At 41.1% G+C, this 20,145-nt stretch overlaps 1 protein-coding gene across 1 annotated transcript in view; it reads left to right on the forward strand.

Annotated features, from left to right (window-relative positions):
- The first annotated feature begins 1,813 nt into the window (after positions 1–1,813).
- The window catches only part of pdzd8 (PDZ domain containing 8), a 208,295-nt gene continuing 189,963 nt past the window's right edge, over positions 1,814–20,145 (forward strand). Inside the window, exon 1 of the mRNA XM_043712836.2 lies at positions 1,814–2,781. Within this exon, the coding sequence (XP_043568771.2) occupies positions 1,967–2,781 (815 nt within the window). The 5' untranslated portion in view covers positions 1,814–1,966. The remainder of the gene's footprint in view (positions 2,782–20,145) is intronic.

Genomic DNA, 20,145 nt, shown 5'->3' on the forward strand with positions numbered 1-20,145 from the left:
GAGGATGAGCACCTCACCAAGATCTTCCCCACACCTCCACTACGTGCCTTTAAACAACCGCCAAACCTCAAACGGATCATTGTTCGTAGCAAGCTGCCCGGCACAACAATCAACAGTCAGGAGTATTCTCTCCCAGTTGGGGAACACTTCAGTAGTTCAGGACATTCGAACTCGGACCTTCGGGTGACCATCCTCCAAGGCGGACTTCGGGACAGGCAGCAGTGAAAGGTGGTCTTGCAGAGGCCGATAGCTAAGTTCGGTATCCATAGGGAGGGCCTCAACTGAGACCTTGGGTTCATGTCACATTACAGGTGACCACCATTGCACTATAAACACACACAGATACTCCTACACACACAGGCACTCCTACACACACATACACATGGACACACATATACACAGACACCCACACACACCCTTACAGACACACACACTCCCACACTCACACATGTACCCCCTCACAGACTTAAGACACTCTGCACTCATTACACACACACACATACACTTTCTCACACTCACAACCCCCAACCCAGACAGACACACACAGACAGACAAAGACCCACATGCACACATATATTTTGTGGGGTGAATTTGTACTTGCAGGGTTACATTGTCATGCATTCATGTAGAACTCTGAGCTCAAAAGCTGCATGAATTCATGTAAAACTCTGTTATCTCACTTTTTAGATTAGAATCAATCTAAACATCATGGCATAGACAGAGAACACAGGGGGCTAACAGCTTCAACATATTGTCTCGCTATCACCATTGTTAACAGCTAACCTGAGAATGCAACTTTTTAAAAAAAGGTTTTGTGATTTACACATGAAAGAAGTGAAACTATCACGGTATTCTAACAGATGAAAGGCTTAACAGACAATCAATTTTTCAATGTATAATTTCAATTACTTCACACTGTAAATTTTTGCTATAAATTCTGCGTGTTAGGATTGAGCCCTCCACAATCACCTGATGAAGGAGCGACGCTCCGAAAGCGAGTGTGCTTCCAATTAAACCTGTTGGACTATAACCTGGTGTTGTGTGATTTTTAACTTTAAACTTAGCAAGGCTTTTAACAATAAACTGTATAGATTTAAAAGTCTGGGACCTTTTCCTTTGCTCTCGTTAACCTCAAATAAGTGCATTATGTAATGTTCCGTTCTTTTTGCGCCTGAACTTGCAAGTCAGCTGGGAGTCGCTGGGGTTGGTGGCCGGGGAGGAAGGTGCAAACTTTACAGCGGCGGAGATAGAGCTTATTCACAAGTGGCCATGTTAGAAAGCAGCAATCACCCATGCAGTCCCGTTGATGAGAAATGGGGAAAACATTGTCGTCTTCCCGAGTCGAGGCTGGCCCCAATTCAAAGAAAAATCTGAATGACTATTCGGGATGCTGCTAACTTTCAAAAGTAAAAACACCCACTTTATTGGTAAACAGACAGATTGATTTATAAGTAAGGATAGGTTGATTAAGAACAAAAGTCATTCTAACCAGATTATCAGTGAAGGGAAAGAAATGTTGGTTGAGAACAGAAGTAACCTTTTACCATGCCTTTTTAGGGGGGAGAGGCAGAAAGATTATGGGGCTCCCTTTTGCTGAGTGGTCATCGGAGCAAGAGGGGGTGAGAGGGGGGGAAGGAAGTGGTCCTTGGGTTTGCCTTGAATTGGAGAAGCTGGCGTGTGATCCGGCCCGGGGGTGGGGGTAAAGGCAGTGACAGACTCTCACTCTCTCTCTCTTGCAAAGCGGAACCTGCGGCGGGGGAACGTGGTTTTGCGGCTGCGGCGGGGGCGCGCTGCGTGTGTGTGCACGCCATCCAGGGAAGGTCGGAGCAGCAGCAGCAGCAGCAGCTCCTCTCATTGTAGCTGCTGGGGATGGTTCATGTAAACACGGAGCAGTGAGAGCGGGAGGACCGACCGAGAGAGTGTGTAAGCATGTTCCTGAGGTGAATCTCTCTCCCCCAGCCCCACCATGATTTATTTAATGCTGCTGTCGGCTCTGGCCGGAGCCCTGTGTGTTCTCCTGCTGCAGATTTTATTGCTGTACCGGAACAAGCCCGAGCCGGTGCCCCGGCATGTGCAGTACGTCAAGCCGGTGATCGAGCCCTCGCTCAAAGACTACCTGAGCGGCGGCAAGGAGCCCCCGGCCGAGAGCTGCCACTTCCTCAACGCCATCTTCTTGTTTCTGTTCCGGGAGCTGAGGGACACCCCGATCGTCCGGCACTGGCTGACCAAGAAGATCAAGGTGGAGTTTGAGGAGTTGCTGCAGACCAAAACGGCGGGCCGCCTGCTCGAGGGCCTCAGCCTGCGCGACATCTCCCTGGGCAACGCGCTGCCCGTCTTCAAGAGCGCGCGCCTGCTGCAGCCGGCCGTGGGCCCCAATCCCGGCCCAGGCCCAGGCGCGGGCGCGGGCGCGGGCTCCCTGGAGGAGGAGGCCGCGGGAAGTGGGGGAGCAGGTCCCTCCGCCGGGGTGCCCGAGGAGCTCAACTTCGAGCTGGAGCTCGAGTACAACGGCGGCTTCCACCTGGCCATCGACGTGGACCTGGTCTTCGGCAAGTCGGCCTATCTCTTCGTCAAGATGAGGAGGGTGGTGGGCCGCCTCAGGCTGCAGTTCACCCGCCGCCCCTTCACCCACTGGTCCTTCGCCTTCATGGACGAGCCTTTCATCGACTTCGAGGTGAAGTCGCAGTTCGAGGGCCGGCCCATGCCCCAGCTCACCACCATCATTGTCAACCAGCTCAAGAGGGTCATCAAGCGCAAACATACTTTACCCAACTACAAAATCAGGTACAGTCAGTGGCAGATGGCTTAAACTATGTTCTTTGTGTATGTGTGAGGTGTCGGTGGTAGAGGAGATGTTGTCCTCGCTGCAACTTTCTGCAGTACCCAAATCAGAATTAATGGAGCGCTTACTGCATCGTGCTGCATGCACCCCTTAGTCATCTCTTGGCACAATCTTTAAGTTGCAGATGATATTTTTGCCACGCTGCTCTGGTATGGGATTTAAAAGAAAAAAAGGTTCGTGACATGGAAGTACCTGTCGCAAACCCAGCATGTCTTGCCAATGCCTCATTGCCCTTGAGAAGGCGGCAAGGAGCCACTTTCATGATCCAGTGCATTGGTATGCCCACAGTGCTGTTAGGAAGATAGTTCCAGGATACTGACCAAGTGACTGCATTAGAATTGGTCATAACATTTGAAGTCAGGATGGTGTATGATAGAGGTAATGCTATTCTGCAGTGTCTGCTTCCCTTGGCTTTCTAGGTTTTATAGGTTATTTAGAAGATGTTGTCAAAGACGACAGGCTGAGTTGCTAGTGTGCATTCTGTACATGCAATGCACTATTGCAGTTGTGTGCTAGTGGTGGACAGAATGAAAATCTTTAAGCGGACAACTTGGGTGGCAATCAGTTGGGCTGCTTTGCAGAATCCCTATCGTGCAAGAAGAGGCCACTCTGCCCATTGAGTCCACATCAATCCTCCATAGAGAACTTATGAAAACTCACCCCTCCACCCTATCCCCATAAATCCACATTTACCATGGTTAATTCACCTATTCTGCACATCCCTGGACACTATATGACAATTTAGCATGGCCAATCCCCAATCTGCCCATCTTTGGACCAGAGCACATGGCAGAATTCTATGCAGACATTGGGGGGTGGGAGCTTACCAACTCCACATACAGTCACCCAAGTCCCCTGGTGCTTGTGAGGCAGGAGTGTTAACCTCTACCACTGTGCACTCTGATGTTTTCATTCTTTGGGATTTTGACATCATTACTTTTTTTTGTTCAGCAGTGTGTTTCAGAGGGAAGTTAATCACATTGCTTTGAATCTGGAGTCATATGTTTGCCAGAGTGGGAAAGGACAGTAGGATTTCCTTCTCTAAAGGACAGGGAATCCAGTGGAGTTTTAACTATTAGTTTCATAGCAACCATTACTAAGACTAGGTTTCATGAATTGAATTTAAATTCTTCCAATTTGTAGTAGCCTGAGTATCTGGATTACTAGTTGACTGACATTACCTTTGTACCACTGTCTCTTCGGTTGAGCTTCTTGATGCTGAGGAACAGCTCAAAATGAAGGGAACTAACTGCATCTCAATTATAAATCAACCTTCTCCAATGATGTACAATATGATTCATGGCCATCTTTTTAGTGATGTCATGTTTTGCTCTATAACTTGTATATCATTAGAAATGTTGTTAACTGTAGTTCGTAGCATGCTATTACTATTAGCTTCTCTGTCCAAATGAATCACTTTCATCAGAGGAGCTTTACTGGAATAATTTTCCAGTTCAGGCATTTAAAATGCAACATCTTTGCAGTTAATATTGTACGTGAGTGAGGCAGGCCAGATGCAGGTGGAAGCAGATTGCTTTATTATACTTGTCTAAGTGCTATGACAACTTGGAGGTGGAGAGATGGGAGGAGAGGCAACTGGAGGGTTTTGGTTGTCTTATCACTCGTCTGAACTGAACTGGTGCAGATTAGCTCAGATGGCTGGACGGCTGATTCACTCATGAGAGAACAACCTTGTAGTCCAATGTTATGATGCTGACTTTATCATTATAATTCGTCTGAACCACAGAATTACAATAAACAAAATAAACAGAATGCAGGATTATCTCGCTTGAAGAGGATTGAGCTTAACTCCTGTCTACGTATATTGAATCTGTTACATAGAGTCAGGGTCCAACTTGTCTATGCCAACCAGATATCTAATCTAATCTAGTCCTATTTGCCAGCACTTGGCCCATATCCTTCTAAACCCTCCTGTTCGTATACCCATCCAGATGCCTTTTAAATGTTGCAATTGTACCAGCACTACACCACTAGTAATTCCACCACTTCCTCTAGTACCTCATTCCATACATGCACCACCCTCTGCGTGAAAAAGTTTCCCCTTAGGTCCCTTTTAAATTTTTTCCCCTTTCACGCTAAACCTATTACCTCTAATTCTGGACTCCACCACCCCAGGGAAAAGACCTTTTCTCTTTACCGTATCCATGCCCCTCATGATTTTGTAAACCTCTATAAGGTCATCCCTCAGCCATGCTCTATTGTATACAGTTCTGATTTCCACGGCATGAAGGATGCATCCTGATATTAGAAACACGAAAGAGAAGAGGAATGATGCTGATCCTTGGTGTAAAGCTTCAGGGCTACAAAATCCATTTAAACGAGATCTATTTAGCCTTGAAATTGATATGAGGGCAGCTTGTACATAGAAAGTAAATCTGAAACAATGCTGTCAGAGAAGGGATTCAAACATAATTTCATGGTTGTGAAGGGCAACTTTTGTACAGATATCAGGAAGTAATTCTTTACTATAGATAACTGGAATAAGATACCAAAATTGTTGTTGCAGCTAGGCCAGAAGTTATTAACAAACAATTAAATGCTGTAGCTGGATGGGCTCTAGAAGGATTAGATCAAATATTTTGAAGGGCCATCTTCAACTTGTGCACTTTATTTCATTCTAACAAGGAAAACATGCCTGAGTACATGGTGTAACTCAAGGCATTGTTACTAAGGTCTCAGATGACATGAAGATAGTTGGAGGGATGGGTAGTATTGAGGAAGTGGGGAGTCTGCAGAAGGACAGGCTAGGAGAGTGGACAAAGAAGTGGCATATGGAGTGCAGGGAAAGTGTGAGGTAATGCACTATGGTAGGAAAAATAGAGGCATAGGCTATTTTCAAAATGGGGAAAGACTTCATAAATCTGAAGCACAAAGGGAGTTAGGAGTCCTTGTTCAGGATTCTCTTAAGGTTAACATGCAGATTCAGTTGGCAGTTAGCAAGGCAAATGCAGTGTTCGCATTCATTTCAAGAGGGCTAGAATACAAGCACAGGGATGCACTGCTGAGACTGTATAAAGCTTTGACCATACCACATATGATAGGATGTGCTAGCCTTGTAGGTGTTCCAGAGGAACTTTATAAGATTGATCCCAGGATGAAAGCTTTTCATGTGGGAGGTGGTTGAGGACTCTGGGCCTGTACACGATGGAGTTTAGAATAATGAGACATAATCTGATTGAAACTGAAATTTACAGAATACTGAGAGAGCTGGATAGAGCGAACGTGAGAAGGCATTTCCAGTAGTAGGAGAGACTAAGATCTGAAGGGCACAGCCTCAGATTTAAACAATGAACCATTAGAACTGAGATGAGCAGGAATGTCTTTAGTCAGAGGGTGGATCTGTGGAACTCCTTGCTGCAGAAGGCTGTGGAGGCCAAGTCATTGAGTGTATTTAAGAGGTAGATACGTTCTTGATTACTAAGGGAATCAAAGATTATGTGGAGAATGAGCTTGAGAAACATATCAGCCATGATGAATTGGCGGAACAGAGTTAATTGGCCCAATGGCCTAATTCTGCTCCCATTTCTGATGGTCTTCTGGTATTCAAATCAACCACCAATGGCTACTGATCGTACAGTGGGATAAATACTAATATCTGGGCTGAGATTCAGTGTTTTCAATATGTGTTTTGCACTCTATTTGGATGTCACCACTCTGTGACAAAATCATACCTGCACCTGCGCAGTCTGATCACAAGAGAGATCTTCAGCAGGGATTCTTCTTCTGTTTAGACCTGTGTTGTCACTAATGCAACCCAAGGGAAATTCATCTTGTCTTGACTTGCAATTGGCATGGCACTGGGAGATGAATTGTTTCTCAATAACTTGAAAGCCACAAATTATTGGTGCTTGAGATGGATGTTTTAAAAAAAAAAGTCACACTGGTGTATTTGAGGATTTATTACAGCTAAGATTCATTGATTGACGCATGCAGGATTTTAAAAAACAGGCAAGGTTTGATTCTGATATTGAAGTCCAAAATGTAAACCATTTGTTTCCTCAGAAAATATAAATACATTATATAGGAGGGGAATGTTTTTTGACAGGAGTACTAAATATGAAAAACAATCCAATATCCTGCTTTACACAAAAATGGAAATCGCTGGGAAATCTCAGCAGGTGTGGAGAGAAATCAGAGGATTATACTATGCCCAGTGTTCCCTTCAAGGAAATCAGTTTGTGTGTAAAGTAAGTTGTTAATTCACCTTCAGTCATTTGGTGCTAATGCTTGTGATATTTCACACCCACTTTATCTGTGGTAGCTGTAATGAACTTTTACTTTTCTTTTAGCTTTTAATTGCTACTGCCTTTACTTCTAAAGCTTCCAGATCAGTTGCAATGTGCTCTGTCTCCAATCTGTTATTCCAGTGAGAATGAATTGAATGTTCTTTTTCACTTATATTCAAAAGTCTTAATCCTGGAATCATATTAATTCTAGTACCACTGATTCTCTTGTATTGGCAAAGAGTAAAACTGGGTGCGTTATTGTTTATGCAGCTATGTGGATTGTCCACTTGCTTTCCATGAACATTTACCTTGTCTTTTTTCATTATTACCCAGTGTTCTAATTGTTCCAGCAACTGTTCTTGTACAGTGTGACAAAAATGCTTAACTGGAGTTTTTTTCTGATGTTATGTAATAAAGTGCCCTTCATTTTGTGATCATCTTTTTTAGATGCATTGGCAGTTACTTTCTCAATGTGAAACACGATTTGCCAAAATATTTAAACGCTTAGATCTTCAAGCTTTGTCCCTACCTCCTTAATAAGGTGGATTAGAAAGAAGAATAACACAAACTTCCAAGTTAATAATTTTATTTATAAGGCTTTCATTAAGATTATAAAGAAATATTGAGGCCCTAATATCAACCTTTGGGCACTGCCTTCCAAACGGGGCTATTTTTGTTTTTGCCCTTAGACTTTACTTGCTATTTCGTAACCAATTTACCACTTCCTTATCTGGTCCTGGGGCTTTCATTTAAGCATGTTTCTCATGGGATGCTTCCTGAAAATCATGTTATTGCAGCAATCCTATCCTCGTTGCTACAGCTCTGTTACAGTTTTACACAATTTGACTGAATTCGCTGCACACGACCTGCTATTCATTGTTATGGATATCTTAATTTGTCTTATGTCAAGATTGGGTTGTAAACATATTTTCCATAATCTGGTCCCAAGAGAAAATGTGTCCAAATGAAAAATGCTATTCAACAATTAAAATAAGAAAGAGGCAAGTCGGAATGTTTTTAGCAACCTCAAAAGGCAAGTCTGTTTGGGAGATTAAGCCTTCCTGCTATTCCATTCAATTCAAACATTGCTTCACAAGTCTGTTAAGTACAAAAAGTACAATCTCTACTGGTATATCATTTTTTAAAAATCAAATTGTAGCATGATTAGATATGCTACAATCCTAGCCTAAGTTCCTTTTTCTTTTTGGGTGAGGTGCAGATATTATACTGGGTCTATGGTGTCTCTGTACAATGACACAGCCTGAGAGCCAGGCATGGCAGAGAGATAGTAAATGTTGCTGCAATTTCCTTAGATTGTTCATGTTAAAAGTAGTCGAGGGTATTAGGAGAAATAGGCGGTAAGTAAATTGTTAGAATTTATTGAACTGTACCTTATTTCATGATTAAATAATGCAGAATGATAACATTAACAACGCCATCATAAAGAAATTCTTTCTTTAAAATAGACACAATTCTTAATTAGTGAATAATTGTTTGCTTGGCTGGCTCGTTTGGCATACATAGTGTAATCATGAATTCATGTTGTTTCTTTATGGAGCCATAAGCAAGTTTTATTAAGCAACTTGGCTCATAGGTCAAGGAAATTATCAGTCCAATTTAAATTTTACAAACATTGTCTTTGGTTGAAATCTTTTAAGAATCTGTTCCATAACTGTTTGAGAAGGAAAAGCAGTTGATATAAGTAATAACATACATACTTAAGGACTATTGTACACTGCTTGTAACTGAGAACAGGTGTAAATAATAAATTATTACAGGACTGAAAGCCTAGTGCTCATCTGGAGCATTTCTAACTTTTGAATGGTTAATGATCTTGATATGTTTATTTTACAATTGGTTAACTTCAGTATATGAAACCTGAATGCTGAAGTTTGCAAGTGGGAATTCAATTTGAAGATCAGATATCTGATTGAATTACCTGACATGGACTGGGTGGGCCAAATGATTCTAAGACTTAATCATTGGGTGTTAAGAACACCATAAATAGGAAAAGATTGGAGCATTCAGCCCCTCCTCCATTCAGAATGAGCCTGAACTCTACTTTCTAGCTACTTCCTAAATTTCTTGATTTTTCTCAAAAATTCTTTCAGTGTAAGAGGAGAAATTGATTCCTTCTTTTGTATGCTGCCAGTTTTATGTCATGTGGTCACTGGGCTCCAGTTTGAATACTTGGCAGACGAAGATATAATTATTTTTCCTTCAGCATTGCATCAGATATAGTGCAACTCAATGATTGTCCACATCACACTATAACTTCACAAGTCAAATTACTGTCCCAAACTTGACCTGTGCCTGACACCAAATATTGAACCATATAACCGCCACGTTGACAGTTTGACCCCTGAAGTGTTCAATGCTGATTTGACAATTGCTGCCAATCTTCGTTTACATAACTTTGTTACAAGCTGTACAAATTACTTGGTATCTTCCCTCAGTCTCAAAATAAATTGAATTTTCATTAACTAGGATCTTGCAGTCCCAGATGTATTGCTCCTTTTATTTCAGTCCTTTGTGGTGATGCACAGATAATGATACTAATCTGGATTCTGCTTCCAATTTAACACCAGCATGGTAAAGTACTGCTTTATGTGCCCTTCCTTCAGTGTAGTCTACTGTATTCACTGCTCAGTGTGGACTCCTCTACTTGTGGGGACCAAACATCAGTTGAGTGTACATTTTCTGAAACATATCCATTCAATATGCAAGCTGACATGAAAATTCTGGTGCTTGTCTCCCCTTTTCATAGCATTCAGCTGCCATATTCTGAAATTTGTAGGTCCAGGCAGCTACTGTCAAACGGTAAGTACGAAAGAAAAGTATGATGATTAGGGTGCTGAGAGAGTCGGGGTGGGGTGGGGAAGGGTGCCTGCTTGGTAGGGGTAAGGGGGTAAAGTTAGGTTGTCACGTGGGAAGGATATCAAGTGAGTGATGCAATGTTTAGAATAGGTTGAGGTGAATAGGAGAAACTGGGTCCATTGGCAAGGGAGGGAGCTATCAGGTGCTGAACAGAGAAAACGGAGTGGGGGGGGGAGGGGTTCAGAGGCAGTGGAACAAGGGTCAGCAGTGCAGAGGGGAAAGGGGTGGGGGTGTGGGATGCTTGGTAGTGTCTGTGAAGGATCTGGGTGCATATGTGATCTGGTGGAGGTGCAGTTGGGATGCATAAGGTATGTATGGGATTAATTGAATATTTGCCAGGACTTAGAATATGTATTTACTAGTCTAAACTTTCTGGTAGAGACTTTGAGAGTTCCAAGCGTAGAGGAATTTCCCAGCAAAGTATTCAATTACCAGAGCAATTCCTTTGGCGACTGCTATGCTGTATTCTGCAGAATCCCCATGCACAACTCTCATCTACTCTGGAATAATGAGTGTCAAGGTTTTGGAAAGTCAGGGCAATTTAGTCATGATGCTGTAGCCATTATGGAGTGGGATAGTTTGACAGACCTTGAAAAGACCATCTGTTTTACTTGTTCTTCTTCTTTTGAATGTAGTTAATATTGACTGAAATTCAGCCCATTTAACAGAATCATATAATAATTATAGCATGGAAGGAGGCCATTCAGCCCACTTGTGTCTGCACTGGCTCTCCAATAAGCGTTATGCTTTAATTGCAGTTCTCCTGCCTTTTCTCCATGCCCTTGCACATTATTTCTGTTGCAATAATCATTTAATGTCCTCTTGATTGCCTTGATTGACTCTTCCTCCAGTACATTTTCAGACAGTCCACTTCAGACCAAATCACTTGTGTAAAAAGCTCTAGTCTATCCTTGTAACTGAGGTTTCTGGGTTTTTCTTGGTGTTTATTGTGAAGCTTTGCAAATATAAAGACACTGTTTACTAATGATGATTTTAATATTTAGATTTTACATAATCCTATAGTAAAATATGTTTTCTTCTGTATATGTTTAATATTTCTGTGAATTTTTATTTTCACTAATGAAGAGCATTGGATTAAAGGAGAATAGGAGATGCTGTGACTTAAGACATGGGTAGTGAGGTTTTGGATGAGAAGTTTACAGAGAATGCGTATAGATAACCAGATAGGATTGCATTGGCAAAGTTGCATCGAGAGATAACAAAGGCATAATTGAGGGTTACAGTTATGGAGGTGGAAATAGATAGCTGAGTAGTAACATGAATATAAGGTTGGACGCTCATCGTGGAATCAAATGTGACACTGAGATTGCAAACATCCTGATTCTGTGATTACTTAGTGCATGTGCTGGGTGCCTGAAATTATTGTTTTTTATTTTTGAGATCTTGCTTTCGACATCTTGACATCCATAAACAATTAAAAGGATAAGGAGGAATAGGACTCTTGGAAGATAATGCATGAGTTATAATTATACTAAATAAAACACAATCAACAAAATACCAAACAATTGCAAGTCAGAGGAACTTGAAATCATTCTTTAAAACACTCCAGAAAGATGTCTTACTTTCAGTGATTAGTTATTTAGAACTTAAGGCTTCCCAGCTATAAATTCAGTCACACTGGCTACTTAATGAGATGTGCTTTCAGTTTTAGAAATCTTTTGCATTTTGTTTGACCTAAAACACATTGGTATTTCAGCTGTAACTATGATACCTTCTTTGTCCTATCCAGAAAGTGATTTCATCAATAGATCTTGGTGTGTACATTGAAGATCAAAACATTTTTAAAACTAATGTCATTTTACATGTCTGGATTTTGCATATTTCAGTAAGATGGCTCTTTTGGAGTAAATCTTTCTTAACTCTTAAAGATAATTAAATTAAGAAAAACATATTTTCTTGTTCCACATAAGAATAACTACACCCTTTATATTTGTGGAGAATGTTAATTGACTAATTAGACCCTTGCTTTCAGTTTTTTTGTAGTTGTTTATTGTCACTGATGTATGTGCTCCTAGCCTATTTTGACCAGAGTCCCAAATTGTTAACTGACTTGTGGGTCCAGTTACCTGCTCCAAAGTCAAGTGGACACCTTTACCATGCTCTCAATTTTGATTGTTAAACCCTCGACTCAAGAATTATCAGATGAAAGGACAAGTGTGTTAGTAGCTAAATAACAATGGTATAACTGTTGATACATTAAAACAGAATTGCAGCCCTACAATAATACTGCAGTTGTGCAAATCAATAAATGCATCATAATACATGGTACCAAATATAATACAGAATTAATAAGGAGACAGTTTACCACACATTATAAATTTACCAGGAATTTAACTAGAATGACATCATCTAGTGCAAAGCAGTGCATTAATTGGAACCACACCCACCACTTTAATTTTAGCATGGTAGCAATAGTAGAATTCATAAGCTTCATTGCAGGACCTTACCAAAATTTCTTCAAAACTAACTCCCAAATCTATGAATTCTGTGAAGTTGGAGGGCAAGGACAATAAGCGGCGTACCTGCAGATTACCCACTCAGGACACATCCATCCTGCCTTAACTATGTCCCTGTACTTGCATTGGTTCAAAATTCTGGAAGTCCCAGCCTGACGATGTTTGGGTGTATCTTCAGAACATATTGCACTAGTTGATTAAGGCAGCCCATCACTACCTTCTCAAGAGCAACTAATGCTGGCCTAGTCAGTATTGCCCACATTGTGTGACTCAACCAAAAAAAAAAGTAGAAATAAAGAAAGCTACATAATGCAATCGTATGTGATCAATGCAAAACAAACAAACAATTTACCAGTTACAACAGACAGAGCTCCACTTCCCCAAATTGGTATCTAATTCTTTGTGGAGCCAAATTTCTCCAGCATCCACCTGTAGTCCTCTAGTCAAACATAATCTGCTCATTTGAAATTCGGGACTAGGGCTTTGTACCAATATACAAGTTGGTCAAGGTCATGTGGAAAATGAGAGGGAAAAGAGAGAATGAAAAAAAACATGGAAGAGAGAAAATGCACTGGGGAAAAGCAGATGTGACTTGAGATACATGTATAGAAGGAAAAGCATGGGGGACATACAGAATGTTGGAAAGATAAAATGGAAAGGCTTCCAGAAAGAGAGAGGCAGAGAGAATCAGACACAAAACAGAAAAATACATCAGAATGAGTTTTTTTTATAAGATTTAATCCTTCATGGGATATAGATCTCACTGGCAGCCCAACATTTGTTACCCATTTCTAATTGTCCCTTAATTGAGTGGCTTGCCAGCCTATTTCGGAGAACAATTTAGAGTTGACCGTATTGCTCTGGCTCTGGAGTTACATGTAGGCCAGATAGTAGTATGTATTGTAGTTTTCTTTTCCTAAAGGGCATTAATGAACCAGAAGCATTTTTAAAACAGTTGATAGTTTCATGATTGAGACTATACTGACTGAGACTAATTTTATGCTGCAGATTTATTCATTGAATTTAAATTGATGGGATAGGAGCCATGTCCCCAGACATTAGTGTTGGCCTCCAGTTACTAGTCTACTAGTACGACTCCAATGAAATTGCCATCTGTGTCTCATGGCACAAATGATGCAGATGAAAAGAGTGAAAAGCAAGTACCGAAAGAGTGTCAAAAAATTAGCATGGGAGGTAAGCCATTTACAGAGGGAGAGAGCATTTAATTGATAAATGTCTTCAGGGAAAAGAAAACCATTTGTGAGGAATATTGTGTTTTACAATTTGGGCAGTGTTGAGGATCAGTTTGACTATCTGCTTTTTCAGGCTGCAGTATTGTAAAATCCTTCACAGGACTGAGAAATTTGGCATCGAATTGGACAGTGCTCTAACTGGATAGAGATGTGTGTCTATTTTATGTAAGAGCTTTTATTTTTGAACTTCCATGGAATTGGGAGTATTTGCTATACTCAGAACAGATTATGTGATACTGATACAGTAGTTTTATGAAGTGGATTCGAATTTTAATTTCCCAAATAATATAAAGCTTGGACAGGGGCATTAATGAGTTTGACAGAAAATCGCAACATTTGCTCAATAAGTTGTGCCTTTGAAATATACACAACCTGAATGATGATGGCTTTGGAGCTGTTCATGTGCCACTATGTCTGTAAAAAACATTCTCTTCTGGTGAATAATATCCCACAATATTGATTGTGGAAACAATGAAACATACAAAATTGGTACAGGAGTAGCCCATTTTGCCCTTTGAGCTTGCACCACCATTCAGTTATGACCATGGCTGATCATGCAATTTCAGTATTCCACTCCTGCTGTTTCTCCATACTCTTTGATTCCTTTAGTCGCAAGGGCCACATCGAGCTCCCTCTTGAATATATCAAATGAACTGGCCCCAACAGCTTTCTGTGGTAGAGAATTCCACTAGTATACAACGAGTAAAGAAATTCTTCCTCATTTCAGTCCTGAATCGCTTACCTCTTATTCTTAGACTGTGACCCCTAGTTGTGGATGCCAACATTGTTCTCCATTATCCCCTTTGTGAAACTGGAAAGTATAGAATGTATTTCAGAAGGCCACATAACTTTTATTTAAACCTTCGCTCATATTAGTGGAATTTAAACTTGCACAATTTATCTGTTTTTTTTCTTGAACTACTCCTCATTATTCAAGTAAAGATTTGACACTTTACCAATTGAAGAACTTTTTGATGTGTTTCCAGCTGATAATTCCAGAAGTACGACTGAGTGGACCACAGTAAGCTTTAATTCTTTCTAGAAGGGCTACCGTCATTAAAATGTCCTGAGTTGGAGTCATAGAGTCATAGAGATGTACAGTATGGAAACAGACCCTTCGGCCCAACCTGTCCATTCCGACCAGATATTCCAACCCAATCTCGTCTCACCTGCCAGCACCCGGCCCATATCCCTCCAAACCCTTCCTATTCATATACCCATCCAAATGCCTCTTAAATGTTGCAATTGTACCAGCCTCCACCACTTCCTCTGGCAGCTTATTCCATACATGTACCATTCTCTGTGTGAAAAGGTTGCCCCTTAGGTCTCTTTTATGTCTTTCCCCCCTAAACCTATGCCCTCTAGTTCTAGACTCCCCTACCCCAGGGAAAAGACTTTGCCTATTTATTCTATTCATGCTCCTCATAATTTTATAAACCTCTATAAGGTCACTCCTCAGCCTTCGATGCTCCAGGGAAAACAGCCCCAGCCTGTTCAGCCTCTCCCTATAGCTTAAATCCTCCAACCCCGGCAACATCCTTGTAAATCTTTTCTGAACCCTTTCAAGGTTCACAACATCTTTCCGATAGGAAGGAGACCAGAATTGCACACAATATTCCAACAGTGGCCTGTGTCCTGTACAGCCGCAACATGACCTCCCAACTCCTGTACTCAATACTCTGACCAGTAAAGGAAGGCATACCAAATTTCGCCTTCACTATCCTATCTACCTGCGACTCTAATTTCAAGGAGCTATGAACCTGTACTCCAAGGTCTCTTTGTTCAGCAACACTCAGTAGGACTTTACCATTAAGTGTATAAGTCCTGCTAAGATTTGCTTTCCCAAAATGCAGCACTTCGCATTTATCTGAATTAAACTCCATCTGCCATTTCTCAGTCCATTGGCCCATCTGGTCAAGTTCCTGTTGTAATCTGAGGTAACCCTCTTCGCTGTCCACTCCACCTCCAGTTTTGGTGTCATCTGCAAACTTACTAACTATACCTCTTATGCTTGCATCCAAATCATTTATGTAAATGACAAAACGTAGAGGACCCAGCATCGATCCTTGTGGCACTCCACTGGTCACAGGCCTCCAGTCTGAAAAAAACCCTCCACCACCATCCTCTGTCTTCTACCTCTGAGCCAGTTCTGTATCCAAATGGCTAGTTCTCAATGTATTCAGTGAGATCTAACCTTGCTAATCAATCTCTCATGGGGAACCTTGTTGAATGCCTTACTGAAGTCCATATAGATCACATCTACTGCTCTGCCCTCATCAATCTTCTTTGTTACTTCTTCAAAAAACTCAATCAAGATTGTGAGACATGATTTCCCACGCACAAAGCCATGTTGACTATCTCTAATCAGTCCTTGCCTTTCCAAATACATGTACATCCTGTCCCTCAGATTCCCTTTAACAACTTGCCCACGACTGAGGTCAGGCTCACCGGTCTATAGTTCCCTGGCTTGTCTTTACCGCCCTTCTTAAACAGTCCTACGAGCTAGTGAGGGCAGGAATAGGAGGATAGAGCAGATGAATGTATGGCTGAGGAACTGGTGTATGGGAGAAGGATTCACATTTTTGGATCATTGGAATCTCTTTTGGGTAGAGGTGACCTGTACAAGAAGACGGATTACACCTAAATGGGAAGGAGACTAATATACTGGTAGGGAAATTTGCTAGAACTGCTTGGGAGGATTTAAACAAGTAGGGTGGGGCGGGGGGGACCCAGGGAGATAGTGAGGAAAAAGATCAATCTGAGACTGGTACAGTTGAGAACAGAAGTGAGTCAAACAGTCAGGGCAGGCAGGGACAAGGTAGGACTAATAAATTAAATTGCATTTATTTCAATGCAAGGGGCGTAACAGGGAAGGCAGATGAACTCAGGGCATGATTAGGAACATGGGACTGGGATATCATAGCAATTACAGAAACATGGCTCAGGGATGGGCAGGACTGGCAGCTTAGTGTTCCAGGATACAAATGCTACAGAAAGGATAGAAAGGGAGGCAAGAGAGGAGGGGGAGCAGCATTTTTGATAAGGGATAGCATTACAGCTGTGCTGGGGGAGGATATTCTTGGAAATACATCCAGGAAAGTTGCTTGGGTAGAACTGAGAAATAAGAAAGGGATGATCACCTTATTGGAATTGTATTATAGACCCCCCTAATAATCAGAGGGAAATTGAGAAACAAACTTGTCAGGAGATCTCAGCTATCTGTAAGAATAATAGGGTAGTTATGGTAGGGGATTTTAACTTTCCAAACATTGACTGGGACTGCCATAATGTTAAGGGTTTAGATGGAGAGGAATTTCTTAAGTGCGTACAAGACAATTTTATGATTCAGTATGTGGATATACCTACTAGAGAAGGTGCAAAACTTGACCGACTCTTGGGAAATAAGGCAGGGCAGGTGACTGAGGTGTCAGTGGGGGAGCACTTTGGCGCCAGCGACTATGATTCTATTCGTTTTAAAACAATGATGGAAAAGGATAGACCAGATCTAAAAGTTGAAGTTCTAAATTGGAGAAAGGCCAATTTTGAGGGTATTAGGCAAGAACTTTCAAAAGCTGATTGGAGGCAGCTGTTCGCAGGTAAAGGGACGGCTGGAAAATGGGAAGCCTTCAGAAATGAGATAACAAGAATCCAGAGAAAGTATATTCCTGTCAGGGTGAAAGGGAAGGCTGGTAGGTACAGGGAATGCTGGATGACTAAAGAAATTGAGGGTTTCATTTAGAAAAAGAAGGAAGCATATGTCAGGTACAGACAGGATAGATCGAGTGAATCCTTAGAAGAGTATAAAGGAAGTAGGAGTATAGTTAAGAGGGAAATCGGGAGGGCAAAAAGGGAACATGAGCTAGCTTTGGCAAATAGAATTAAGGAGAATCCAAAGGGTTTTTACAAATATATTAAAGACAAAAGGGTAACTAGGGAGAGAATAGGGCCCCTCAAAGATCAGCAAGGTGGCCTTTGTGTGGAGCCACAGAAAATGGGGGAGATACTAAATGAATATTTTGCATCAGTATTGACTGTGGAAAAGGATATGGAAGATATAGACAGTAGGGAAATAGATGGTGACATCTTGCAAAATGTCCAAACTGGATTGGATTAGAGCAATGAGTCATGTATTTGAATAGAAAGTGCTTTATTAATCTAAATTAAATTGCATGAATTGTAAAACTAACTGCACTCATTAGCTCTGACAAGCATCTAAACTCCAGTTAGTTACAAAGCACAAAAACATAAATCTGAGTGTTCGATATCTTATGTTCTATTTTAAGATCACAAGAATATGATTCTTTTTATCTTGGAACTGCTGTGGAGGGGGACAAGATTGAGTGAAGTACAGTTCTAAATATATTGGCCTAAACTTAGCATTTAAATGATAAAAGACTGTTCTGGGATCACTTTATGATGTTTTGGCACATCGTTAGGGCTACTGTGTTTTGTTTTCAGGGTTAGTGGTTCTGACAGATATTGACGCTGAGCTGTGATGAGCTCTTTGTACTACAGGACCACATCATCTCGAGCAGTCTCGCATGATGCCTGCTAGTGATGTGGAATCCGTCTCATATATACTTTAGAATTCTCAGTGACTGAAGAAAGTCAAGTATGGGTCAGTGATGTGAAAATATACTGCTGCCTTTCATGTAGCTATGGATAGTGGTATTAAATGGCATTGATGATCCCAGTTTATGTCTAACTCTTATTGGTATTGTGGCTTGTAAATAAGTAGCTGATCTTATCTTTTTTGTTGGTGTAGATTGAATGACCTAATTTACAATGCATAGCCCCTGCAAAGCTCAGCTGCTATCATCAGAAACAATGTTGTAATATTGGGAGTTGGGCTATGGTTATGAGGAAGTCATTCTTGCTACAGTCCATTATTTATAAGTTGTGTTTTATAACATAAGGAAAATGGCTGAAAAATGTTCTCTTGATTTGCTCAAGTAAAATGATAACGTTAAATGACGGAAGATAGAGTACTGTGAATTAAAACATAATGGAATCTAAACTTTAAAAGATCTATTTGTGGTAGGGCTAAAGCAATATAAAGAGTATATTTAAAACCTAACAGCTGATTTTAAATCAAAAATGCTTATGACACTATTAGGAAAACTTGTGCCCCAGTGTATGAGAGCTTTCCCATGTGTCATTTGGCCTGATTGCTGTTATTTTGTTTGACGACAAAACAAGATCACACTGTTATAATAATAATAATATTAAAACGGTTTCTTTTTATTGATTGTGTTAGTACTACATCTGCATAGAAATAAGAAGGAAGATAAACGAATATTAAAATCATAGCATTTTATATTTATGAAGGAGTGTTCACATCGGAATTCAAAAACAGCAGCTTGCATTTATTCAATGTAAAGATGGTATCATTTTCTTGCTGTGTATTTTTGATTATGAACTGAAATACGAACGGAATGGTTTTAAAATCAAGGAGTGTTGTTGGATGGTTGCACTTTTTAAAAGCAAGAAGCCTGACACACTCAAATGCTGTTGCACAGCTGCTTGTTGAAGCAGCACTGGAAGCCTAATTGGCCAATGAACTGGAGCCAAGGGGTAGGTATGAGTGGAGCTTTGGCAGGTAGCTGATTGGTCTAGGGACTAATGACTAGTTATTGATGACAAAGGCTTCTGCCTGCCAACAACTGTGATTGGCTTCCAACTAGCCGAACAGCTTTGGGGTATAAATATTTGTCAGAAATGATTAGATCTCTGCAAGGAGCTTTTCTGTGCAGTTTAAAAAATTGTCTTCAGTCTGAAGATGAATTTATAAAGGACTTGAAGTTTTAAGCAGCAGAGTTATATATTGATAATTGTACACCTGTAGCTACAGTCTATTTCTTTGTCATAAATAGTCCTTATTTTTAGGGATAGAAACCTGGTCTATGCTTCTGACAACCTTGGTCTAAGAGACAAGTAAATTGGGGAATTCTGTGTACTTTATTATCAAAATGCCAGGAATAGAGGGGCTTGATTTCCAGAATGCTACTCCTGTGAAGTGTAACAGCAAGGCCTTTAATATGAAACAGAGAGATAAGATAATATTATCTGAATTACTTAAAGCGATATTAGAACAGGTGTGGTATCATGGAAGATGGAAATGTGTTGCTGGTAAAGCGCAGCAGGTCAGGCAGCATCTAGGGAACAGGAGAATCGACGTTTCGGGCATTAGCCCTTCTTCAGGAATGAGGAAAGTTGGTCCAGCAGGCTAAGATAAAAGATAGGGAGGAGGGACTTGGGGGAGGGGCGTCGGAAATGTGATAGGTCCCTCCTCCCTATCTTTTATCTTAGCATGCTGGACCAACTTTCCTCATTCCTGAAGAAGGGCTAATGCCCGAAACGTCGATTCTCCTGTTCCCTAGATGCTGCCTGACCTGCTGCGCTTTTCCAGCAACACATTTCCATCTCTGATCTCCAGCATCTGCAGACCTCAC

The sequence above is a fragment of the Chiloscyllium plagiosum genome, unplaced genomic scaffold (assembly GCF_037043375.1).
Source record: "Chiloscyllium plagiosum isolate Xiang-an unplaced genomic scaffold, Cpla_swu_hap1 HiC_scaffold_22, whole genome shotgun sequence".
NCBI lineage: Eukaryota > Metazoa > Chordata > Chondrichthyes > Orectolobiformes > Hemiscylliidae > Chiloscyllium > Chiloscyllium plagiosum.